This window comes from Trachurus japonicus, chromosome 15 (assembly GCF_045865225.1).
Source record: "Trachurus japonicus isolate A0001 chromosome 15, Traja_1.0".
NCBI classification, from domain to species: domain Eukaryota; kingdom Metazoa; phylum Chordata; class Actinopteri; order Carangiformes; family Carangidae; genus Trachurus; species Trachurus japonicus.
This window is the reverse complement of record NC_140921.1, coordinates 27,441,106-27,467,867: the sequence shown is the minus strand read 5'-3', so window position 1 is coordinate 27,467,867 and position 26,762 is coordinate 27,441,106. Positions and strand designations below refer to the sequence as shown.

Here is a 26,762-nt window from a genome sequence, read left to right as displayed (position 1 = left end):
CAGCGTTTTCGTCTGGACGGCCAATACGGATTTTTTCTGAAACGATGATGCAGATATTTCTGGAAACGATGCAGTGTTTACGGAGATTTTTTTCAAAACGATTAAGAAAAAGATCGGATTCAGTGAAGCCGTGCATTCGTGTGGACGGGGCCTAAGACACCTGGGAACTATTTTAATTTGTGGAAAAGGGGCAGAATATGTCTCCTTTAAATGAAAGTAACTTGTTTTCCCATCATAAGAAAACTATATTTAAGAGCTTGAATGGGTGTAGTGGGAGGGGAACCCAGGGTCCTGACACCATCTACATAGAAGAGACTGATGAGTATATTAAACAGGATATGTTGCATTTCTTTGAATGGTCTGCTCCACTCACACACGTTGTCATCACAGTGTTTACTCTGCAGCGGAGAGGGATGTGAAGACAGCACTGACTTCCTGTTGGCCTCACATTCCATTTATTCCCCAAACGCCAGTTACCCAAAGGCATGAGCCACAGTCACACATTGTTCAACAGACTTACATGAATAAATTAGTCAAGTCTTACACTTTCTAGTACATTATTTGGTCCTCAAATCTGCTGAACTCAGGTCAGTCTGACCGAGGCTGAGGAGAAAACACAGGTTTTTAACTTGCACTTGAGGGAGTGTGACAACATTACATGCAGACTTATTTTCATCCTGATTCACATCATTCTGAATGAAGATTTCATGTCAACTGCTTACATGTGACATCTTTAAATCTGATGTGGTTCACTGAGTAACTGTGTATATTGCATAAAGACAGAAAAGAGACGTTTTAACATTGAGATTACAAACACCTGCTTCAGATGTGCTCATACACGTGCAGCCCATAATGTGCCACACGTGTGGACTGCACATGGATGAACATGGAAGTGTGAGACCAGAGAAGATCTAAGATAAGATGTAGAAGACATGCAGAAGTCTGTGGTTACTGAGTCAGTATTGAATGATGGATTTGGTCTCTTAGAGTTTTAATGAGCTGCTTTGGTGATAGAGATGTTGATGAGGGAAACAAGGACCAGATAGTGCATGTTTCAACTTTCTGATCATTAGTCCAGATTTGTCAACAAACAGAATTATAAATTAAAAATGTTTGTTTGGTTTTGTGGCAAGCATAACACACCACACACAGTAAAAACAACAAAAAGACAATATGGAAATGATAGAAAGATGTAAGACATCACAATAAAGCAAAGTCATTCCAAAGTCGAGGAGTCCTGATGACAACGCTGCAGTCATAAAGTGCAGTTTTTCTATAATTACTCTGAACTGTATCTAGTTTAAATGTTTTAAACATGTTCATAAATTATTAAACCTTCAAAGGAATATGGGATGTCTTGACTGACAGTAGCAGTCTGTGTCTGAACACACTGGTGTCTAAGACACAGAGATAGACTGTTACCTACAGTATCAGAGGAGGGGCCTCATTAAATTCACTGCAGAAAAACTCAGAGGCACAAACAAAAAAATCAACTATCAAAGAGCCACATTCATGAGGCGGAGGAGAATGTGCTGTTTTCTTCTCCCCATCTGAGCTTCTATTCATTCAGACCATGCAGAGAGAGAGACCCACCCCTCTCCACAGGCCACTGCATCCACTTGGCCGCTAGCCCAGGCACACAGAGAAACAGCATGACAATAGCTGAAGCCACCGCACACACACACAGGCACACACACTGAATCAAAACTGAAGCTTGCACAGATCTGCACAAACACACACACACACACTAATATACAGTGATGTGGGATTTTGAGGATGGATGCCAATGTATTTTAGAATGAGGCTGCTGCTAGCTGCAGACACTCAGTGGCTTTATAATCATTTACACAGCAAACATTCCTCACCATTGTTATGGTGGATAAAGCCTCTGGGACATTCACAGTCTATCAGTAACCACTTACCTGTTATAAAATATTCAACACATCATAGGTGGATGGCACCAGCCTCACACAGCAGACTATAATTTAACTACAGTTAGTGGAAATTCCATCCAGTGCTGTGTATCAGAATGGACAATCGTCCTTCATATTGACAAACCTGAAAACAGACACGGACTACTCTGCAACTGATCAGTTGTAAATCTGATCGAGGATCAGCAGAAACAGTTAGCCTTAATGCAATATTCATCTCATGAACAACTGGTACCATACATAAATGCAATATAATGTTCATTATATGTCCCTTTATCAAGAGTGATTTCACTATGTCAACTTTGAGTGGATGTACAGAGGAGCATCTCTGAGCACACAACAAGACCATACCAGGGGCCATTCCTGTCAACAAAGAGCCAGAATCTGAGGTTTCAATTTACATGATGGGCACTGTTTGGGGCACTTTGTACCAATAAAGCATTGTTTAAATGGCACAGCCTACCTGGGTATTGTTGCTGACCATGTGCAACCCTTTATGACCACAGTGTACCTCATCCTATGGCAGCTTCCAATGGGTTTGCTCTAGGGCTGACCCAAAAAATTCAAAGCTTCGAAGCTTCGTTCGTTGCCATGGTAATCGATCATGAAAGTCCGTGATCGATTTTTTTCCCCCCTCCTTTTTCACTTTTTGACACCGGTTCTCATAGGCAATTGTTACATTAAAATGAGTATAGGCAACTTGGCATCCTGGAAACCTGCCTGATTTTGGAGATATGCAGTGTTTGTTTGCCATAACTTTGCCCCCCCCCCCCCCCCCGTCAGACGTTACGATCGTGCACCCCGTCGGCCGCCGAAGCTTCGATTATCAAAATATGATAATCGGGTCAGCCCTAGTTTGCTCAACGGCCTCCACAGTAATCACCTGGGAATCCCAAAGCATTCCCAGGCCAGAAAGAAGACATAATCCCTTCTGCAAGTTCTGAGCCTGCTCCAGGGCCTCCTCCCTGTTGGACATCCCTGGAAGACCTCCAAAGGGAGGCACCCCAGGGAGATCCTTATTAGATGCCCAAACCACCTCAACTGGCTCATCTCCACGAGTTCTACTCTGAGCTCTCTCTGGATGTCTGAGCTCCAGACTCACAAAGTCGATCATTGACCAACAGTGCTCTGGTACAAAGTACAATGATGACATACCTTAAGATTGTTTGGTCTAACTACAACTAGCACAAAAGTCCTAGAACAAAGCCAATTGTTTGGTGCACAAGTACACACAAAAGTCACCTTCCTCTGTGACCCTTAGCCGAATGGAGGCGACCGTCTTGTTCCGGAGGGGGGGGGGGGGGGGGGTACTCCAACATCACAGTGTTCCTAAGTCTCCCCACTACCCACCCAGTGCCTGCCACCCTGGGCAACTCCAGAAAGGAGAGTCCAGCCCTTCTCCAGGAGCATTGTTCCACAGACCTACAAACTCTGGAGTAGTGAAAAAGGTGACAACATACAAAACTAAAACCCTCTCCATTCACTTCTACTACCCAGGTTGTCATAAAAAAAGGTGACTGTAGGTGTAAGTTACTGTGCATAGAGGCCAGCCCACCTCCCACACCAGTTCATGCTTCTGTCCTATCAGACAGGTGACATTCCATGTCCTAATGTGTTACCAGGAATCCCATATGTTATATTATATTCTTATATTCTGTCATTTTAACACAAATTAAATATGTACAAATATTTAATATATGTTACTGCAACATGCACATTACATCTGCATATGGGGTTGCAAAGACAACAAGGTTAGTAGCCATTGTATTTCATGTTGTATTCATGGCAGGTGGTCAAGGCTGATGGGAGCCAATTGGGGAGCGACCTTGGGTGTCTACAGCATATCGTAATTTCTAAAGGTCCTAATTTCTATTGTGCAGACTACAGCACAACTCCAAAAACTTCGAACTACAATGGGTCCAGCAGAGTTTTCAAAAGTCCTAAAGTTTTAGGAGTTGCAAACTATGTTCATCGTGTGGATGGAAGAGGAAATGTATTATGTGTTTGTAAAGCAACTGCAAGTGGAGTGTTTTTGTGGAGGTTCAGTAAAGAACAGAAAACATAACAGAAACATCTGTTCATCTAACCTTTACCCTAATCCCAAAAGCCATTGTTTTGCATACATAGTTTTCACAAGCACTTGAGGTGCATAGTTCTAACCCATTATTTATGTTTTACATATATCTACAATGTTATACTGGGGTTTACGAGCCTCAGGGAGGGAGAGACATGTCCCCTGTCAGACATTATGGGTTGTTGATTTTGTTCAACGTTAATTACAAGTTGATTTACAAGTTGATTTACAGATGGAGAGTCAATGATGCTGCTGGGGTCAGCACCAGGTGGTCCCAGTTCCTTCTGAATGGCCTCTTTGATAAATTCTCAGGACCTGCTTGTCCTGGTCAACATAAATGGAGTGGTAAGATGTTGGTACTTGCTGTGCCTTGATGTAAGTTCATGACACATCTGTTTGACTAATCAAGATTTATCACTGCCGGTGATCCCAGAGGGGGGTGAACAGTGCAATCAAAAGGAGGTACTTATTTACACAGATCTTTTTAAATGAGCTCTTTCCTCATCGCTCCTGCCAACAACCTTAAAACTGTCGTCAAATTTCTCCATCTAATTTGCCAGATTCTCATTTCAACAAAGAAACAAGGAGTTTTGTATAAAACAATGAGCACAGATGCCTGACACAAAGACAGAATGAAAATGGTTCCTGCAGAGGGGAGAGCGTTTTAGTCCCACTGAGGAAATGCCTTAACGCTCCGCTGAACAATGGTTTTCCTTCCTGCTGTCTGCTATGGAAAAACCGATAACAAGCAAAGCTCAACTAGAACAGAGCCCTATTACTGAGAACAATTCTCTTCAACCAGACTAGACAAAAATAGATCACTATTGTGCTGATATTCACTTCAACACATCATTGTCGTAGTAGTAATTGTTGTAGTAATCTTTGACACATCTGGATTACTACCTCATTCCTGGCTGCTAACAAGAAAACAGTTCTTCAGAAATGTTTTCTTGTGTTCTCTGTCATCCAAGTCATGTAGTCAATTAAGAAACATCTTCAAGAGCTGAAAGAAGGTCCAGCTGCCTTTAACACGAGCCCTTCACTATCTTTAACAGGTGATAGTGATGATAGTGGCAGGTATACAGATTTTTCGGCATTTGCTGTGCCTCATGTTGTGCGTCCATGTTTCAAATCTGATTCTGCAGCCAGGCTCTTCTGGAGATTTGTGCATTTTTAAACAGCCGATAAATTATTCAGCAGTGAGGTGTTCATAGTTGAGCAAAGGAGCTTCACATGTCTGTCCAAGATAACATGCAGCTGTAAAGCCTGTGATGTAGCTTCAGGTTCACTATCAACACATCAGGAGGCTGCTGCCCTGTCCTCTGCTGTAATCAGTCACTCCTCGGTCAGACGGCCTCTCCTTCATACCACTGTATAACAGGGACATGGTTGGAGTTGTGTCTCAGTAACTTTACGTGTTGCTGGTTGGAGATGCATTATGCATTTTCCCATTTCAGACTGTAAGATGCAGACTATTTTAATAATGCACATGGATCCTGTGGTCTCTGTACAGCACTGGAGCACAGAGCCATGGCTGCAGCCCCGACAGTCTGCTTCATTATCTCTGTGTCTATATTCACGCGTGCACCACTTTCCCTCCACAGTAGAAAGACATGCAGGTTATATCTTTGAACATGGCACAAGAGAAGGTTCATCGTTGTCTATATGAGTGTAAGACACACAATAGTCCATCCAGGCTGTCAATACAGATATAAAACCATTTAAATCAGTGCCATTACAGTTGAAAGATTCTACCCATTCTCTCTGATGATGATATACTTTTTATCCAAAATTAAAAATGCAACAGTGCTCCTTATTCTGTGATTTAGGATGAACTACAAATAATGGCTGTATCAGTCCAACATAGGAAATTCTACTTTTTCTGTCTGAGAGTAATTCACAAAGCCAGTCAGCTTATAAATACCACTTAAAGGGATAGTTCAACATTTTGGCAAATTTGCTTGTTGCCATAATCCCTATAGTCATAGGGGTAAGTTCATTACCTTTAATTGTTGGTGCAAGCTGTTTTTAGATCGGCGGGGCAGAGACGTGAGCTGCTCAGCTAATGTCGCGTATGCTGTACTTTCGCCTTTCCCTCAAATCAAACCCATCAAATACACAATCCAACAACTCCAAAACACTTGCGTGGAGAAGTTGTGACCTGCACATTCACCACGCTATGAAATAACAACTATCTAACATTACAAGACATGAAGCAAATACTCCAAACTACTTGCGCTTTGTGAGTCACTCCCCCCAGTGTCTGGAATGTAGTTTTGGCTACGCATTTGCTCGGTCTCGTAATGTTACATTGCAAAAAGGCCAAATTGCCAAAAATGTTGAACTATCCCTTTAAATTTTTGAGGGGAAAAAAGGCCTGCTGAAGTTCTTCAACTATATTGTAAAATAATAGTTGTGGAGATTGTGAGGGTTGCAGTAACATCTCCTACAAGCAGGGCCGTTGCTAGGAATTCTGGGCCCCCTGAAAGAATACTAAAGTGGGACTACATATATATTATCATTTTTCATTTACTTTGTTTTGATGCTAATGCAGCATTACTATGAGTATTAGTCAGTCTTATGCAGAATAATTCAGTCATACAAAGATTAGACTACTGGGGTTTTTTGTGGGCCCTACTGGCCCTGCCTACAAGACAACTTAACCAATGCTACAGAGAAATAAAGCAGCTTCATGGCTCTGGTCTACCTGGTGTGACTGCTCTCATAGATGGAACACATTTAAAAATGACTGCATCGCAACAAGAGGTTGGAAGAGGAATACACACACCATCGTCACAGACTGCATTCAGCGCTTTCAGACTATACAGTTGATGCAAAGCAGCCGGGACCTACACAGGACTCACTGATCTGAGGCAGCTGTGTGAAAGGCATCACATTTCATCTGGATACGTCGTCTGGTGGGGGAGCATGGCTCTTCTCACACCCTACCTCCAACGACAGCTGTGACCACAGCTACACTGCACTGACCAGGGACAGGTACAACAGACTGTGGCTCATGGCCTACAAGTTAGGTTAAGTCTATGAGAGATCTATTGAGTGAAATGTTTATTATTATCATTACTGCAGGATGCTGTGTGTGTGTTTTCAACTGTACAGATCATTCTTTCATTAACCAATCGCTGTAGTTTCTGTAAAGCAAGCTCAACCATGAAAATTGGTGTGTGTGAGTTATAGCAACTCTGATCTTAGGAGTTTTCACCATCCCAGCAGCTTTGTGAAGAAGACTAAGGAGAAAACTTTCAGTGCCACTTAGAGGACACTCTGCGGTCAGAACTCCAGATGTTTAAATCCACTTGCTCCATGTGTTCAGGTCATTAAACCTAAGCTTCAAGATCAAAACCTGGACAGAGTGGTGGAAAAGTATTTTCAAGAGTTTTGATGAGTGAAAGGGAGGAAAGACTGCAGAGAGATATACCTCAGAGTTTGGACAGATGTTTGTGCTGTCCCCCTCCCCCTCCCTCTTTCTCAGCCTCTATCCGACTGCCTGCGAGTAGCCTACCACCTCCCACATCCTGTAACTCCCACTCCTCCACAGCACAGACCTCCACCTCCACATGGCTCGTGTCGGAGACATGACGCAACACTGAACATGGCCTCCTGCTCCCATTTTCCCTCCAACATTCCTTTGTAGTGACCAAATGTACAGTCTCCCTCCTCTTCCACTAAGAAGAAACATACAGCATCAACAATTGTGATGCAACACAATCAAACCATTATTTTGTGTTTTAAAATGGTCCATTCTTACTTGGATGAGCCAGGTGATTACATGAGGATTATGTTCTGTATTTTTTCAAGTCATTTGAAACAATTCAATCAACCTTGTGGATTTCCTGAGAAGACAACCACAGTACATGAGGCTGGGTGACTGTGTCTCAGGGACAGCGTTGAGCAGCACTGGGGCCCCACAGGGGACTAGTAGTATCTGACTCTGTTTCTGTTCATTCTGTTTACACTGGACTTTATTTACAACTCTGAGTCTTACGACATCCAGAAATAGTAATAGATAACAAAGCTATTGTGATCTGTATCAAGAACAAGCAGGAAGAGGAACAGGGATCTGACAATGGCCTTCAGTGAATGGAGAGACATGAACTGCCAAGAAGATGGTCAAGGCAAGGACACTGAGGAAGTGCATGTTTATAAATACCTAGATGTGCACCTGAACATTAAACTGGACTGGTCCCTGGATTCAGACGTCATCTACCAGAGGGGGCAGCAGCATGGGACTGTTGTGGTGCAACCCATCCAATGTAAGATGCAGGACGTCTTAGACAGCACTTATCCATTTAAAGGGATGGTTCAACATTTTGGTAAATTCACCTATTGCCATAATCCCTATAGTCTTAGGAGTAAGTTCATTACCTTTAATTGTCGGTGCAAGCTGTTTTTAGATCAGCGGGGCAGAGACATGAGCTGCTCAGCTAAAGCAACAGAGGCTTATGGTATTTCTACGTTTTCTTCATCAAACTAAATACACAATCCAACAACTCCAAAACACTCTGGTGGACAAGTTGTGACCTGCACATTTACCACGCTATGTAATAATAACGTATAATTATGTAACATTACGACATATTAAGTAAATACTCAGAACTACTTTCACTTTTGAAGTCACTCTGCCCAGCAGCCGTGTCTAGGATGTATTTCCAGCTACGCATTTTCCTCGAAAACAACTCTGTCTCGTAACGTTCCATTATTATCTCATAGCGTGGTGAATGTACAGGTCACAACTTGTCCATGAGAGCGTTTGGGAGTTGTTGGATTGTGTATTTGATGAGTTTGATAAAGGAAAGGCAGAAATACAGCGCGCCACGCAGAGCTTACGTCTCTGTCCTGCCGATCTAAAAACAGCTTGCACCGACAATTAAAGGTAATGATCCTATTCCTAAAACTATAGGGATTACGGCAATAGGTGAATTTGCCAAAATGTTGAAATATCCCTTTAAAATATCATTAACGTGCTGTTTTATGGGGCAGCTGGAGTAAATGGCTGCTGTACAGAAAACAATTAGGAAAGGATTTTGCTTCAGGCACAGAGTGGTTGGTGGATAAAAACAGCACCCAGCACTTTGAACCACCTTAACCATTCAACAAGCAACTCTAAAAGATTTAACATCCATTACCATCGTCTCCTGAGCAATAACCAACTTTAGTTCCAGGAACTTGCTGATCAAGACATGAACACAATGAGACCGGACAAGCTGGTCAAAAAAGGCTGGGCCTATGTTGAGTCTGAACTCATTTAGGAACTGCAGGACACACCACCAACCACCTTATAGCTTGTGAGAGAAGCAGCCAACATCTCATTTCACTGTGCTGCAGGATTGAGAGGTTCATGAGATCCTTTGTCACAAAAAAATAACTGTTCTGTGTTCATCAAAAGTTAACTGTGACAGCACCAGACTCCAAGCATTAGGCTTCACTGTGTGGATAGTGAGATTAGGCATGCACAGCCAGCATATCAACTTGAACGGATCATGAACAAAGGGTTGTTTTTATCCTCAAAGTGCGGCTGGGAAATACAAGGTAAACACAAATGAAGCTGCTGAATTCCACAGTAAATGATATTAGACACTGACACTCAGCCACATCGCTCTGTTAAGAGAAGCGTTAAACCTGAGAATATACTGCATTTGGCAGTGACTGTTGTCATTTATCACAACCCTGCAACAACCTGCCACAAGTTAATGGAGTTAAATCTGAGCAGCCCAGCACAGTGATGCTGCATCAGTGTCGCTTGGCAACAATCACGGTCACTCAAGGAAGCTGAATCAGGAGTTCAAACCTGCAATTACCCATCTTGGTTTTTCTTTTTACGTTAAACAAAGACACTACAAGGAAAGAATGAGTTTTTAGAAACACTGAGTAAAATAAATCTATTTGCAGTTTCTTACATGCAACATAAAACTTTTTTTTTCTTTTTTTTTTTTTGCCCAATAAGTCAGAAGTTCAGCTTTGAAGAACACAAGCAGCCATTTTAGCTTCAGGAATCTCACAAAGTCTGGTATTTTAGCTCCCATCCCTACAGGACATCACGGGTCTCTATGGCAGTCCATCAGTTGTATTACATAATGCTGGAGCAAGGCCAAGATTCGCCCCGGTACCTCTAGGCTACTTGGACAACAAACTCAGTCCAACCAAACTCCATGTATTTTCTGGCTTATTTAAACCTGGATCTTCAAAACTGCACCAACAAATCTCAAGTCACACACTAAAACAAAGCTGAGGTACCATATAACCACTCGGCAGCACTTTAAACGTCATGGCTCCTACACATGGCTCACTATCGCCCTCAGCAGAGGGTTATTCTGATGATAAATGTTGAAATATCTTTACAAATCAAAACTTCTCCAGTCAATTAGTCTACACCGAACTACACAGTGTGATGATCTGTGGAAAATGTTAAAGGACTGAATGTGTTGTGCTTAGAAACAAGCGGACAAGAATGAAACGGCAGAAATCCACATTGAGTTGTGGTGACCTTTACATCACCGCGGTCCTGCATATCAGGCTACAACAGACGGTGACATGAAGGGAAACTTTCATGTTTAAAAACGTTCACACTGCAGAAGGAAAAGAGCCGTTATGGCGGTGATGTGAGCTGCTGCAGCCGACTGAGTGGAGTGCACCATCCACCAGTCACCGATATCGGCTCTGTGGAGCTGACGAACACTGCGTTACCTGAGGACATTGGTGCAGACTTTTTTTTTTTTTTTTGCTGCATTGAGTCACAACTCCGGTGGGACGGGCCATGTGACCAAACTCTGCACCGATGAGGGAGACGACGAAAAAAAACGAGCTGGATGCGCTGCAGCTTTTACCGAACAAGCACCGTCAGATCCCACCAGCAGCAGCAGCAGCAGCCAAACAAACACGAGCACATAGTAAATCACCGTGTTCCGTGACGGTGCTGGTGCAGAGCCCGGCTCGGCTGTGTGCAGGCCGGGTAGGCGAGGTCCTGTGTGCACTGCGGCTGTCAGAGTAAAAGCTGCTTCAGCCTCTGCACTGCAGCTCAATTAAGTGTGTGTGTGTGTGTGTGTGTGTGTGTGTGTGTGTGTGTGTGTGTGTGTGTGTGTGTGTGTGTGTTTCAGATTCTAATGACACGATATCTTGTGTCAGCAGCTTTTGCTTGACCGCGTACCGGACAGATCTTCCCAAAGTGTCCCTGAAGGCATCTCACGGATGACCGCACTAAAAAGGCAACAACTGCGCCCCGCCAGCGCCTTAATGAACACATCACAGATAAGAATCGCCTCTAAAAAAAAATAATAGCTAATAATACTAAAAACTACAAATCCCGTGTTTAAAAGTCCCAGACTGATCTTACCTGATATGATCTTATCTGCCGCCGTCTGTTTCTCAGTCATCATGTCCCGCTGTTGCACCTCTTCCCGAGCCTTCTCTCCGATACAGCTACACCAAGCAATTTTCCTGGTTTACCGGGAGCACCGGGCCAAAGGGGAAAAACATCAACAACAAAAAAGAAAAAACCACCTTCTGCTGCCGCTGGTTCGGTGACTTCCGTCAACTTCACTCCGCCCTGCCGCTTTCCGTTTCACCAAACAGCTTTTAAAAAGCACGCGATCATTTGGGGTCCGGAGGTTTTTGAAGTGGGGGGTCAGTGAGTCTACGCAGCGTAGATGTTGTTGGACCCCAGACTGCTGCTGCTGCTACTGCGGCGGCTGCTCCGTCCGCCCCTCCCATCACAGTCACGGCCGTCCTGGCTGGTGGTCCTGCCGCTGCCCAGTCTGCAGCTCTGCAAGGGCTGTCTGTGGTCTGCTGAGCCCTGCACTAACATGAAACCACACCTCTGTGTGTGTTTGACACAACCCAATAACTTTAACTCATGTCAGTAAAGTCATTTGCATGTAGATTACCATCTGAGTAATCTGCATGACATCTGCTTTATGTTAATTAGATGAACAATTCTTCACTTCTAATGCACTGTGTCACCAGATATGATGACAGTCATCTCACTTTAATAGCCGGGTTGTGAAGAGGATAGCTCCAGCCTCTGGAGAACCAGATGACACATCAATTTATCTCACACCTTTACATTAACCTTTAGAGCTGAATTCAAATCTCAGATCTACCATTGCAAAACATGCTGAAATATGGAGCTGGCCCTTTACAATCACGTGAAAATCAGAGCTGTAAGTGCACATTGACAGTCTGAGTGGTCTTAGTGAAACCACAGCACAGGACGTGCCTCTGGCAGCCTCAGCCTGAGCAGTGACTCAGCAACAAATCCCACCTCACTGCAGCCTGTGTGGCACGAAACAGCAGTCACCTCTACAACATGGGAACAAGCTGCTTCTGTATATTCTCTGCAATGTGCCGTGAGTAGAAAAAATAATACAATCACAAGGTTCCTGGAAATGTAATTAACATTATAGCTGCTGCGCAGCGATGGGTCGGGTCCGGGCTACTTTTGGGCAAATTTTGGCAATTCTGAGCAACAAACAGGAGAATAGGAAGACAAGACAGTTGTCCTTATAATGTCCAATTTGGACCAGTTGAGGGTTGAACCCACAACCTCGGGAACCAAAGACCGTTGCCTATCGCACTGAGCTAATTGACAAGTGGGAGTGCAATAGTGGCTTCACAAATTGAGTAAGCCATTCACTGTCGTGTAGGCAGATTTGAAACCACAGTAAAAAGAAAAATCAGTTTTTGAGGTAATGATATGTATTTGTTAAACATCTACTGTGACTCTAAGATGTTAGGAGCCTTCGCACATAGTCCAGTCCAAGCTATTTGGATTTTTAAAATTAGAAGCTTGCTGTGATGCCACCATTAGGACAATTGTCTTGTGTTTCATGTTGAGGACAACTGACATTTTGATCTGTCATCATCATCATCATCACCCTTGCTGGGACTCGAACCCACAGCCTCTGACACCAAGAACCAGCTCCTAACTCACTGAGCTAATTGGCTGGTAGTGAGACCTGCTGTGTAGCTTCATTTATCCACTCAGGTGAGTCAGTGCCCGGGCAGCTGTTGTAAAGGCAGATTTCAAAAATGGTCATAAAGTCAGAAATTATGTTATCTAAACAAAAATCTGTTAACACATAAATTGCATTTAGACAGCAAAACAGCTTGAGGACATGTGACATTTTGATCTGTCATCATCATCATCATCATCATCATCATCATCATCATCATCATCACCCTTGCTGGGTCTCGAACCCACAACCTCTGACACCAAGAACCAGCTCCTAACTCGCTGAGCTAATTGGCTGGTAGTGAGACCTGCTGTGTAGCTTCATTTATCCACTCAGGTGAGCCAGTGCCCGGGCAGCTGTTGTGATGAAATGGTCAAAATTTCAGAAATTCAGTCATCTAAACAAAAATCTGATAATACATAAATTGCATCTTGACAGCATGGAAATGTTGGTGATTTGTTTTTAATGATAAGTGTTTTGCTTCATAAGAGAAAATCTGATGTTTAAAAATTCCACACTCACATTGATTGCAGTTGTTCCCATGAGAGCAGAATTCAAAATGTTCTCAAAAATTCAGTTTTTGAATTAAAATTCTGATATTTGCCAAACTTCATTAACCATGACTCCAGAATATTCTCGTTTTTTTTCAGGAAGTTTGAAAATGTATTTAGCAAGAATTTGATGGTATATGTTTACAGTAGTGTTTACAGTCAAACGTTTTCATGCACTGTAGGCTCAATTTTTGCTTAATCAAAAATCCGAGAAACAAGTTTTGTGGAGGACGGTCTGGAGATGCTCTGTAGCAAGTTTGGTGACAATTGAGCAAAAATTGTGGGAGGAGATACATTTTAAAAGTTTTACAGTTATTGAAAAAAACAGAGTGATGGACTTCATAATTTGTAATGAGTTTAAGTGGACAAAAGTTTCAGCAGTATTGAGGCTACATTGTGGTGAAGTTTCAACACTGTAGCATCTACCGTTGGTTTGGTAGGAATTTTTAAAGTTTTTAAATTTAAACGCTTATTGTGCCCCCCCTAGGAGGGGGGGGCACATGTCCTTGGAGTTGAGTGAATCTGGCATGGGGTCGGATGTTTCTGTGAAGTTTGGTGAGTTTTCGCCCATGGGAAGTATGACTTCCTTGGAAGAAGAAAGAAAGAAAGAAAGAAAGAAAGAAGAAGAATTCCTAGGAATACAATAGTGTCCCGGCAGCTTAGCTGCCCGGACCCTAACTATCACTAATGTAACACAAATTTATTGTAACACAAATGGTAATTAATATGGATCACATGCAGGGTAAGCAACTATGATAGTTTTTTGATCTGGATCAGTTGCTGATAAATATCAATTTAGAATTTTATTATCAACTTGGAAATATTTTAGTTGCAAACAAGGCAGCACAGACAAAAAAAGGAGATGCACAAACACAACCTAACTAACAAATGTTCTATTTAAATAAGACAATACATGCACCAACCTATTTCCGAAAAAGGTGGGATGTAATGTAAAATGTTTGATGATTAAAAAAAACACCATGTTTAATTGAAAATTTAATTGAACTGATAGAACAGTTGGAGGTAAAATAATATAAAATTGGGGAATTAAATTGCTCTAATGTTAAAAATTAGGTAAACTTGATCATCAGGTGGACAGTATGAAAAACTGCATTTTCAGTGTTCAGTAAAACATGAGCATGTTCGATAATAGCCTGTAATTAAAGACAATAAGTTAAAGGGATAGTTCAACATTTTGGCAAATTGGCCCATTGCCATAATCCCTACAGTCATAGCAGTAGGTTCATTAGAGCTACGCTACGGAGCTACGCTACGGAGGCCAATGGAGTTTCCCTCATCAAACACACAATCCAACAACTCCAAAATGCTCTCGTGGACAAGTTGTGACCTGCACATTCACCACGCTATGAGATAATAACGGAATGTTGTTTTCAAGGTAAATTCATGCAAAACAGCGGATGAGTGTTCCTGTCAGAGTCAGTTTTCCGGCAATCAGTCTCTGCATTTGCCTCGAAAACAACTCTATCTCATAACGTTCCATTATCTCATAGCATAGTGAATGTGCAGGTCACAACTTGTCCACCAGAGCGTTTTGGAGCTGTTGGATTGTGTATTTGATGAGTTTGATGAGAGAAACCAAGAAATCCCTCCGTAGCGTAGCTCTGAGCAGCTCCCAGCTCTGCTCCGCCGTTCTAAAAACAGCTTGCACCGACAAATAAAGGTAATGAACCTACTGCTATGATTATAGGGATTATGGCAATGGGCCAATTTGCCAAAATGTTGAACTATCCCTTTAACTTATTGTCTTTCAATACAGGCTATTATCGATTATCGATTATACTCATGTTTTACTGAACACCGAAAATCCAGTTTTTAACTGTCCACCTGATGATCAAGTTTAGTACATTAAAAGTTTACATTAAAAACAGGTCGATGTGAAGATTTCCCACCGAGTAGTCTATTGTGTGACACTGAATACGCGTATGCGGAGTCCACGCAGTCGTAAATATTGAGCTTTGCACGGACGGGTCTGGCGGACGTCCGCTTTGGATCCGCACTTTGTCTGCCTCGAGTACGCGCGGACGTCCGCAGAGTCATGTAGCCCGAGTATGTGGGGGTCTTTAGGTGTCGCACTCCAACATTCTACTCTACTGGTTGCCAGGCACGCCAAATCCCGGAGGTGGATGGAGAACATGTCAAACGAGGAGTCTTTTGTGGTATATTAATCATTTAATCATAAATCCTTTCTGTGTGCCTAACTTATATAACGCCATCACTCACTGCAACAATCTCCTTGTAAAAAATGTTTAGATCGGCAACTAAACAGCTGACTGACGAATGCCATCGTAACATCTTCTAACGTCTATTGTATATTTTATTTTTTACTTGATCAGTTATCAACCCTGTTATTTCTATAATAATGGCCGTGTATTCATCTTCATACGTTTTAGTTATATCAGTTACGTTTTAGTTGCATCAACACCACTCATACTAATCTAGCTGGTTAAAAGCACCACACCCACCTGATTGTTTCCTGATAGATAGGCTACATCTCTGTTGATAGTGTAATAAATCCATGTGGCAATTTGTAACTAATACTTTGTGCTGTGCTGTTAGGATTTGTATGAGATTATACTTGAATTCCGGGGACAGAGAAGAGGCAGAGGTCAAGGTGGCAGAGAAGGTGGAATCAGCAATGTGCTTCACAAAAAGACTACAGGCCTTGTTGTTCCTGTATGTCTTCCCCACATCATCCAAACTGTAAAAACAAGCAAGGAAAACATTCAAACAAATCGACTTTAGAATAGCATTAGTTATCAGGAATACAAATTAGTAGTAGTTATTTAATTAAAAGTAGCTAAGTGTGTGCTGTTGGTTTAGTAAGATAACATAAACATAGCCATTTACCTGCACATCCACACATAGCCGGTGAAGGGTCCAGCCTGCTTCGTGATGCCGTGCGCGTTGTTGAAAAGTAGTCTCATTTTAAATCGGTTGATGTCTGAAAGCTTGGTCAGGGCTCGTACCGACGGCGTCTTTTCCAGGGGAACTGATTTTGCTTTGAAAACTGCCATGCAATCACAGTGGCAGGTGGAATTGTCATGGGAGACGATACTTTCCACTTTCATCGACTTACAGCCAACTAGGAATGGACTAGCTCGACTCTTTCGATCCTTTGCATGGGAGTGGCAAACAGTACAACACATACCGCCGTCGTTGTAGCTGAGCCTTCTCTTTTTCCACCGGCCTCATTATGATACCACTTTGGGTACTTCTTCTTCTCGTGATTTTGATTGGCGGCTGGCATCCAACCTCTAGGTGCATTGCCGCCACCTACTGGACTGGAGTGTGGAACAATCAATTAGCAGGAAACAAAATAAAATAAAAGATAACCCTATAAATAACAAAAAAATAAATAATTAAATCCTCTCCATTAACCCTGTTTCCCTCAGGTATTTCCTTACGCTTACTAATATTTTCTGACCTTTGCAACAGGTTTCCTAATATACGTAAAACCAATTTTCTCCCTTTGCATGCCTGCTTTTAATTCTCTCCTCTCCCTCTCATACTCTTTACACTCCATTAGAACATGCTGTAGGCTACTGTCTCGAGTTGGTTGCAACTTCTACAATTACCTGTGGGATGTTTCCCAATTATACGTAATGTACTATTAAGCCCTGTGTGCCCCAGCCTCAGACGAGTGATGACCACCTCCTCCTTCCTGCTCCTGCTCAACACCCGTCCTCTCCCCATGCTTCTGTATGTTATAAAAATGTCTTCCTGTCTCGTTTATGTCCCAATACTCTTGCCATACCTTTTGCATTTGTGTTTTTATAATTGATTTTCCTTCAGCTCTCCCTAACGGGATGTTGTTGTTTATTGTTTGTGACCTGACTGCCTGTTTTGCAAGTATGTCCACCTCCTTGTTGCCCTCAACCCCTGCATGAGCTGGGACCTTGGGTTAAACTTCCTCACGGGCTTGGATTTTGGTGGGGGAGCCCGCGGCGGCCCCTCCTCCTCCTCCTCCTCCCTCACCACACAAACCTTGCTCTTTTTGGGTGATGGCTGACACCCTGATATGAATCTCCACATCGTATTGTCGTCGTTCCTTCTTTAAGTTTAGTTTTCTTCTTTTTTTTCTTCTCTTCTTAGTTTTTTAGTCCGTATGATGTTCCCTCGTTTAGTTTTCTTCTTCTGGTTGGTTTAACCGGGTTTAACGGCAGTTGGCAACCAACGAAAAGGAGCATTACTGCCACCCTCTGGATTGGAGTGATATCATTTTTTCTAGCTTGCCAAGTGGCAAGACAGCTAAAAATCTGTCTCGCCACAGAGGAATCTGGGTTGCAAATGGCGAGTGGCGACTGCTAAAATTTCAAGCCCTGGGTAGAGGTGGTGTAAACAGACAAATGGAGAGAGAGTCTTGACCCTGCAAGAGGAGAGAAGGGTTCGGGCAGAGGTTTGTATTTTTTTATGGTTTGGTCCTCAAAACCTCTACAGGCTGAAGTGGCCACAGTAAGGCAGCATTCAGTGAAATTTGGCATAGAGGTCGAGTACAGTACTGAACCTCCTGACCAAAGGTTATATACAGTGGAGGAACGTGTATGTTGGCCACAGGCTGTTAATCTACTTGTTCCTGTTCCACATGAGAACAATATTATTCACATTTGATTTGCATATCACTTTATAATATACTGTTTAGTTATTATATTATATTCTATTCTATTCTATTATATTGGATAATTTATCAATGGGCTATGGTTGTAATGAATCTCATTGTGCTATGGTTATGTTGTTTTCCAGGAGCTACTTGAGTCATTAGGCCTGGAAGAGTATAGGGAGTTAGAGCGCCAACTCTTTGCCAGGAGCCTGGACTAGTGTTCAACGCATTAGGCTCCTCATGAAATCAACAGCAGCATGGTACCCCACAATCTGCTGGGATTCCAGATGTGCCATGGTGCAGATGTGGTAGGTGCAGGGACCTGCCTACTGACCTGCTGAGGCTGTGCTATGGCCAGGAACAACACTGTGTGAGCCAGCTGCCTCACTTCTCCCTGTACTGCCTTGATGAAGACAACCTCAGGATTCCCCGGCGGTACAGGGAGGACCTTCTGGTTGTGAGGCCAGCTAGGGAGCCTGGAGATGACAACGGGAGTACCGTTATGCTGCCTACAGGCATTTTATCTTCTGGCAGCATGGCTCTCTGGGCCAGGGAAACCGGCTTGTCATCCCCAGTTGCTGTGTGTGGGCGATCAGGGACCGCTTCCCTGATCCTCATGGGCAATACACTGGTTTTGTTCCTGGCCGCTAAGCTCACTCTCCTGGTCACTGTGTCACTGCCTTCCTTGCTGTCACTCAGTGTTCACACTGATCCCCCTATCTCCACGTTACTTTATAAAATGATGCTTTATTTTTGTATAAAAGCACATCGGTCTTTGGCAGTGAGTTGACAACATATAATATTTATTTACATATTTATATATTGTTTCATATATTGAACATTTTCATGTTGTTTGCACATGTCTCACTATTAGCCAGTGTTGAAAGCACAACCCAGTAGGGGTTGAAGCATGCAGAACAGTGAGTAGGATAGATGGAGGTTGGTGTGCTCAGCCAGGAACTTCAAATTGAATCCAGTAATAATCTTTTCTTCATTTTGAATGATCTCATGCTTGATCTCACTGTGGCAGCAATCCCCTCATACCCCTGGTACCTGCAGATATTTTCAGTTTTTTTTCCCACCTCCCCCCTTTAAAATCCAAGCTCATCTCCTCTCCATTCCTGCAATAACCTTTTGGTTACTCTCTCTCTTTTAATGTGTAGCCTACTTGGTAAGGGGTCATTCCTATGTTCCCACAGCCCTATGTTCCCTCAAACTTATGTCATTGCAGCTTGAGAAACTCCATGCTATTGGCTACAAACCAGTACCTCTTCTTGGAAAGAAGACAAAGAAGGAGCAAACAAAGTGTGAGATCCTCACCCCTCGTTGCAGCCTTACTGATTAGATAAGACTACCTCCAAAAGATTGGCTCATTTTATGAGTACCTTTGTGAAGGTAAGATGCATGCAATGCTTAACAAATGGTATTATTAACATATAAATTAAATTATTGTATTGGAAAGGAATTATGGCCTTCTAGTTTTGTGGCACAGCGCAGGGTGGCAGCGGAGCAGTGCAAGTTTCATGCAGCGCAACACAGCACGCGGTCAGTGGTAATTTGGTAGACAGCGATGCGCTGAGATGGGTGTGGCGGCGCAGCAGGGGGAAGTGTCAGAGATTCGCAGTGACAATTTCGTGCCAAAAAGCCGTGCCGAAAGTGTGCTGAAAGCCCGCCAGCTCCAACCTTGTCTACTCTCTGCGCAAGTAGTGATGTTAGGTAAACGACTTGTAACTTGTTGAGAGCCTCTGACCCGGTGTCCGCTTTCCTCTCATCTCAGTGCAGCTGGCACCGCGGCTCCGCGACACAAACGCACCCTGTAAAGTTAATCTCTTGTTTATGACAGATACGACTACACACAATACACACATCTTAACACATGTATGGTGATCCATCGATCGATTATCAAAGGCTTCAAATGCACGACCAGGAGGCTCAGCAACACAGCCGACGTGACCAGTCTTACAGATTCACTAAATGATGCAATTTTAAAGCGATGAAAGTCCTATTTTGATCAACATTATGTTTCAAATTAATTATTTCACTCGTGAACCGTGTATGTAACAGTGAGGTTCTCCTAAGGGATGTGCCCAGTGGCGGCTGGCCAACAGAAGGCGCTCGGGTGCCGCGCCCCCACCCCTCAGTGTTTTTGATTTGTCATTTTTAAAATAAATATTTTTCAAATAAATAATAATCACTCATTTTGAGCACCATGTGTGTCTAAATTCACAATGACAGGACATATGCAAAATATAAATTATAATTCTTGGGGGAAATAGTTTCCTGCTCATCTCTGCCAATGAGGCAGAGCAGCCAATTACCGACAAGAGAATAGCACATAGCAACAGGAATTTCTCCCATCAGTGTTGTTGAATCTGATGCCCAAAGGGTGGTAAATATATCGCCCTGATCTGTGCTTGTGGGAGTAGGTTGGATACAGTCAGTACAAGTTTACATGACACTTGAAAAAACCGAATTATTGCCTTAATCCGACTATAACTGGACAACTTAAGTGCATGTAAACACCTTAGTCCGACTGAAATCGGAGTTGAGAACTCCGATTAACACACCCAGATAATGCGATTGGAATTCGATTTTCTCCGTCATGTATACACCTTAGTCGGAGTATAACTGGACAATGCATGTGCGCATGCTCCACAACAGTAAGAGACGGCACCAAGTGGAGCAGAGAAGCCGCCCGAACCCGGCAAAGTAAAGAAAAAAACCCAACATCAGCGCCGATTCAATGCATTTCACACAGCGCGACCAGCAAGAGTGTTTCTTTTTAAAAGAAAGAGAGAGAGAGAGAGCGAGAGAGAGGAAAAAGGAAGCCCGTATCCTATTCTCAGGGCGCATCCAGCCCAGACTGGCGCGTCTGGTCGGGAACTGCAGTTGAGAATTTATTATTAAGCTTATAAGTTGTTTATATTCAGTTTTTTACCAGGTGACAGTAGTAAAGTCAACAGGACAGGGGGGCGTATTAACCTGCTGAAACAACGGGTGACGGCGCATGAGGGGGCGGACCCCGTCAGTTATTCGGTTTTTTCAGTTGCATGTATATTGAGACAAGGACAGAAGTCCGACTTGACGCCAAAATCGAATTTTGAGCATAGCTCGATTAAGCTCTGCATGTAAACGTAATGACTGACCGGACAGAAGAGAGAGAGAGAGAAAGTACGTACAACCTGCTAACTGTTAGCTACCGTAGCTCAGGCTTTGCTCTCCCGTCAGGTAAAAGCTGCCGTTTATTCCTCAAATGAAGCTCATGAAGTTGTTGAGCCTCTCTGGTAGCCTACAGTTATCCATCACTGCAGTTGAATTAAACTGCTGGACGCAAAAACCGAGGAGGCTGTCTGTTTGTTTACAATTCACGAAAGCAACGTGAACGTACGTGCCGCTCACACTTAGTAGAGTTACGCAATGAGGCAGAGGCTTGGCGTACATGTAAGTCTATTGGGGAACAAACTGCGCATGCGCCACATACACACCATATGGGCAGAAGAAGCAGAGCAGCTCTGTGCCTCACCTCTGAAATACGATCTACGGGGTCAGCCATATGTTCCCACCACAGCCCTATGTTCCCTCATTTCTAAGAATTTTTTTTTCACTGAAAACTTTGAAAATTAGGCCCTATGTTCCCTCAGCCCTATTGTGATGTGGCTCAGCAGTGACTCCTAGCTTTATTTTGAAAAACACTCTTTTGTTTTGTAATTCCTTGCCTTTCTATTGTTTGTTAACGTCACATGGGTAAGGTCACAGGTCAGATCGGCCATCTTAACATAGGGCTGTGGGAACATAGGGCCATACCTGTCAAGTTTTGGATTTGAAAATAAGGGAAATTTTCCGGCACCCGCCGCGAACAGTGCTGCCACCCCAACCAAGCTCCAGTATCCCTTACATTTTAAGACAAGAAAGCTAAAATCACTGGCTTTATGCACAGCTGCACTACTCCCTGATCTTCAGCCAGCCCGTCTGCCATTATTGGACAAACTGATTAATCCAGGTGTGCCTGACCCCAATAGTCACTCACAACAACAATAATGTTTTTTTTGTTTTTTTTTTCTAACACATAAATGAGGCATTCTGGTGTACTCTGATGAGAAACAGAGGGAAAAGACAACATTGCTTCAGTTTTTTTTCTTTTAAAGCAGATTCAGTACTGACTGAGGTTCCTATCATTGTAACTGCAAGAATGGCTTAAGTGTATTAAAGTGAACTCAGAACTGGTTTAGTGTGGAGCTGTGGCTGGTGGGCAAAAACAAAACTCATTTTTTAAAATCTTTTGGCCTGGACTGGCCTTTCAAGGCCCCCTTTCCTCTGCTTCACCATGAAGCTCTTTCAGGCCACACTGTCTTCTTCCACAACTTCTGCCCTATTCTCATCTGTATTTTGATAGCTGGAGCTACTGTCAGATATCTATATGACAGAAGGCCCACACATGCTTTAGCTTTATACTTCTGAATAATTTGAGCAGATATGTCCAGAGATTTTCAGCCTTCTATGATTATAGAATTACCCTGTCTTTTACAGCAGGTAGGCTACAGACACAGACACACACACCTGTTACTCTGCTGTCTCTCTCTGTTGCTGTCTGGACTGGGCTGCCTAGCCGTTCTTTTGGGTTAAGTGAGCATGGACGACACAACTCGACCGGTGTGGACGCGCTGAGTCTTTTTTTTTTCAACAACCGCGGGTCGGCCCCTAATACATCCATGGTCGGCCCGTTACAAGCTTGATGAGCAGGACCTCAGTCAGTGCCGCGGTGATGTAGGCTTTTGGGCTGTGTGCTCGCACATAGTGACGACGAGCACGCGCATCGTCGCTAACCAAGATAGGATTAATAGAGAGTTGGCCACTCCGAGGTAAAAACCAAAACCCAAATGAAATAGCAGCGTCCAGTCCGGGGTGCCGCCGGGACTGGCCCGGGGTATTATTATTTTTTAATAACGCGGGTTAAAATACGGGAGATTTACGGGAAAATACTAATACGGGAGGACGGCGGGAAAGAGGGGTAAAATACGGGACTTTCCCGGCCAAAACGGGATACTTGACAGGTATGCATAGGGCTGAGGGAACATAGGGCTGTGGGAACATAGGCATGCTCCCGCTTCTACAGCCGCTGCCTGGCCGGAGGTAAACTCAGTTGAGTCGCGTTTATTAAGGGGCATTCACACCAAACGCGATAGACGCAAATTGAGCGGCAACTCTACATTTAAAATCAATGTAAATGGCGCGATGACACGCGATTCAGGCGGAGGCGGCACGAATGGAGCGTCTAGCGCGGCGCGAATGAAGCGTCTGGGCGACGGCGCGTCTGGGCGACGGCACGTCTGGAGCGACGCGAATAAAGTTGAAAATATCTAACTTTTCAGGCGGCATCGCGCCACGACGAGTTCAAGCCGATGACGTCACGTCTCTGTACGGTTACTCAGACCATCATGAAGGAGAAGCTAATTGTATTTTAGCTGTGTGTGGGCACCGCTGCCGTCTTCTACACAGTGAACAAAAAAAAAAAAACACACATACAGTGAACCCAGACACGACGGCGGGTGGTTTTCCGGTGTTTCTGAGACTTGTACAGCAAGTACAGTGCAGCAACGGTGGTGATATCAGCCACGATCGACGTGGAAAGAGAGCGGGTTGAGAGTACCGGACAGAGCGTCTAGCGCGGCAAGCGCAAATGACGCGATGGACGCGAATAGTCCATATAGCGATAGCGATACAAGCGTCTTGCATTCGCGTCTGTCGCGTTCGGTGTGAAAAGATAGACTATGAAAATCACCAAATTCTGACCTGAAATAAAAAAAATAATTAAACCTTAGATTGACTAAATAATTTAATTATTCCTGACAGCCTAGGTGAGACACTGCCTCACCTGCCTCCCCTGACTGCACATCCCTGGTTGGATATCTGATGACAGTGACAGATGGACAACGCGGACAGTGAAAATATAGGATTTCCCTCAAATTCAATACGGTCTCTTCTCCAAAATCCATTTGAGAGGAGAACATTGGTGGAAAAACATAAAGTAAAACAGCGAGGCCCTGATAAACCAACATAGAAATTAGCCAACAAGCCAGCGAGAAAGGTAAAGTTTATCGGTACAGCAGGAAGGCTCGGCTAGCTGGATGCAGTCATGTAAATGCTTTATATTGCGTGTTTGTTCTTCAAAACGTCTGGGACAGATACGGCATGGACTGTTACAGCTGGGACATGATACATTTATCTGAGAAGGTAAAGAAACACAAGTGTACGAGGGCACATATGGAGAACATGGTCAAGCTAATGATGCTAGGCAGAGCTAACATCGCAACGCAGCTGGATGAAGGGCACAGGCACAATGAAGAGGTGGATAGGAACCCATGATGGGGCTGCAGTAATGGGGGGAGCCACAGGTGGAGTGCAGCGGAAGGTAAGACGGCGGTGTATTGTACTGTTTGCCGCTCCCATGCCAAGGATCAAAAGAGTCGAGCTAGTCCATTCATAGCTGGCTGTAAGTCGATGAAAGTGGAAAGTATCATCTCCCATGACAATTCCACCTGCCACCGTGATTGCATGGCAGTTTTCAAAGCAAAATCAGTGCCCCTGGAAAAGGTAATGTGTACGCAGGTGCACACTACCTTCACTGCTATGCCCATCAGCTCAACCTCATCATGCAGCAGGCAACATCACACATCCCCAGAGTCAGGGCTTTTTATTTCAGAGCTTGGTGGATTTTTCAGCATCACATTCAGGTTCATAATGGTCTCCCTTTGGCTCTGTGCTAAAACAAGGGATGACTTCATCACTTGTGTCATAGTCAGATATGTTTACGTGAACTATCCGAGCAGTAAACTCTGTGACACAGGTAATGGAAACGCGCACAGCCGTCTACAGGCGGCAGCGCAGTGATATGAAGGGAGAGAAATTAGCGCCAAGTGATTGTGAGGTCTGACTTTTTCGTGGACAACGGTTTTGTGATGCAAATGTATCCATCTTTTGAATGCATATTGTTTTGAGAAGCAAAACGCTTTATTTTCGTGACCCCAGCCAACTAGCCGGACTACATTCGTCAGCACCAAAACCAGGCCGGAACTCCACTCAAGGAACGCAGTCCAGGGAACGTCACTGTTGATGCACAGAACTGGTGATGGGGATGCCATATAGACTCATGTCAAAAGGCCCGAACTATCCCTATACCATTCATGCATTATCTTTTCAGAATTTCAACGTAAAGACTTAAAGAAGCTCCTGGAAATTGAGGATATCCTGAAGGAACTAAGAGCAAAAGGACATCCCATATATCCCTTCATAGGATGGACTCCATCAGGGAGTTTTTGGAGTTGAAGAGAAAGTGGAGTCCAACCCTACCTTTAAGGACCAATTGGTATTGATATTTATCACCACACTCTTCATTCTTTGTGGACCCAGAATTGTGTTTATTTGTTTCATTAGTGTTGTTAGTTGTTGTTCTTTTGTTCATTTGTCAACAATAAATATTTCGGGTTTAATTCAATTAAAGTTTGGTGTATCATTTGTGTCTTCAATATTGTTTATATTTTTCAAAAATATTGAACTGAAATGAATGAAACGCTACATTTTGTAAAAAAAAAAAAAAAACAGCAACAAAAAATCCCCATTGACTCCCATTCATTCTGCACTCCCCTGCGAGTGCCCCCACATAGACGTGTTTCGAGAACCGGAAGTTGAACGAGAGTGGCACTATTTACAGACACGTAGAAGTTACGCACTATAGCTTTAAGAGAAGAACAAGCCCAAAGTTGCTTATTACGGAATCCCTTATGTGATACATGGGGGAAAAAAATTAATGAGTGAAAAAAAAATGTAAGTTTCTCGAGATCCTGCAAAACTTTCTCGAGATCTTGCAAAATTTTCGCAAGATCTTAAAAGTTTTCTTGAGATCCTGCAAAACTTTCTCGCGAAACTTGATGAGATCTCACAAGTTCTTGTGATGTATTTAGCACAGTGTACTTCCGGGTCAGTTAGGCCCATGGGACTGAAAACAGACAGAAATTTATTTTGAAATGGGCCTAAAATACAGAAAGATAAAAACGGTGCTCAGCGGTAGACGCAACTTCGGAATCAGCTAGAGACACCTCAAAAGATTCCTGAGCGAGAGAGGACTTTCTAGAAACTATCGGTTGAGACCAAAAAACGTAATGGTACCAGGCTTTGCTCATGTTTATTGAAGATGTAAAATCGGCGATTTTAACAAGGGGGTCTATGGAGATTTGCTGCTTTCTGGCACCAGCCCCCAGAGGAAGCCGAGGGGATTGCAGTTTTTTAAACACGGACGTGAGCTTCACTTCTCAGACCGACAACTGCCCCCTTGGTCCTGTCACTATGCCTCCCTTTGGTCGAAGCGCGCATGACTAGTACACAGGAGACTAGGGGCTCTACTTTCGTAAACTAGCGCAGGCGAAGCGGATAAGGCCTGCGCTCCGCATTCGCTTCGCCAACGAGGCGTGTCCAAGAGCAGTTTGCAATTTTCCTTCGAAACGCAGCGGGGCGCATCCCGCCTACTTCCCTCCCACCGGCGCAAGTGGCATAGAGGGAGGAGAGAAGGCGTGGAGTGGGTTTGACACAGCCGAGTCAGATCTTCACCAATCAAATGAGCTCCTCTCC

General features: G+C 43.6%; 1 protein-coding gene across 4 annotated transcripts in view; it reads right to left on the bottom strand.

The window, feature by feature from the left end:
* The window catches only part of hspa12a (heat shock protein family A (Hsp70) member 12A), a 53,856-nt gene extending 42,070 nt beyond the window's left edge, over positions 1 to 11,786 (bottom strand). The window contains exon 1 of one of the 4 annotated variants that reach the window (XM_085800845.1): positions 11,354 to 11,786. In XM_085800845.1, the coding sequence (XP_085656971.1) occupies positions 11,354 to 11,396 (43 nt within the window). In that variant the 5' untranslated portion in view covers positions 11,397 to 11,786. The remainder of the gene's footprint in view (positions 1 to 11,353) is intronic. The other 3 variants (XM_085800846.1, XM_085800844.1, XM_085800843.1) reach the window with 3 other exon arrangements.
* Positions 11,787 to 26,762: the final 14,976 nt, after the last annotated feature.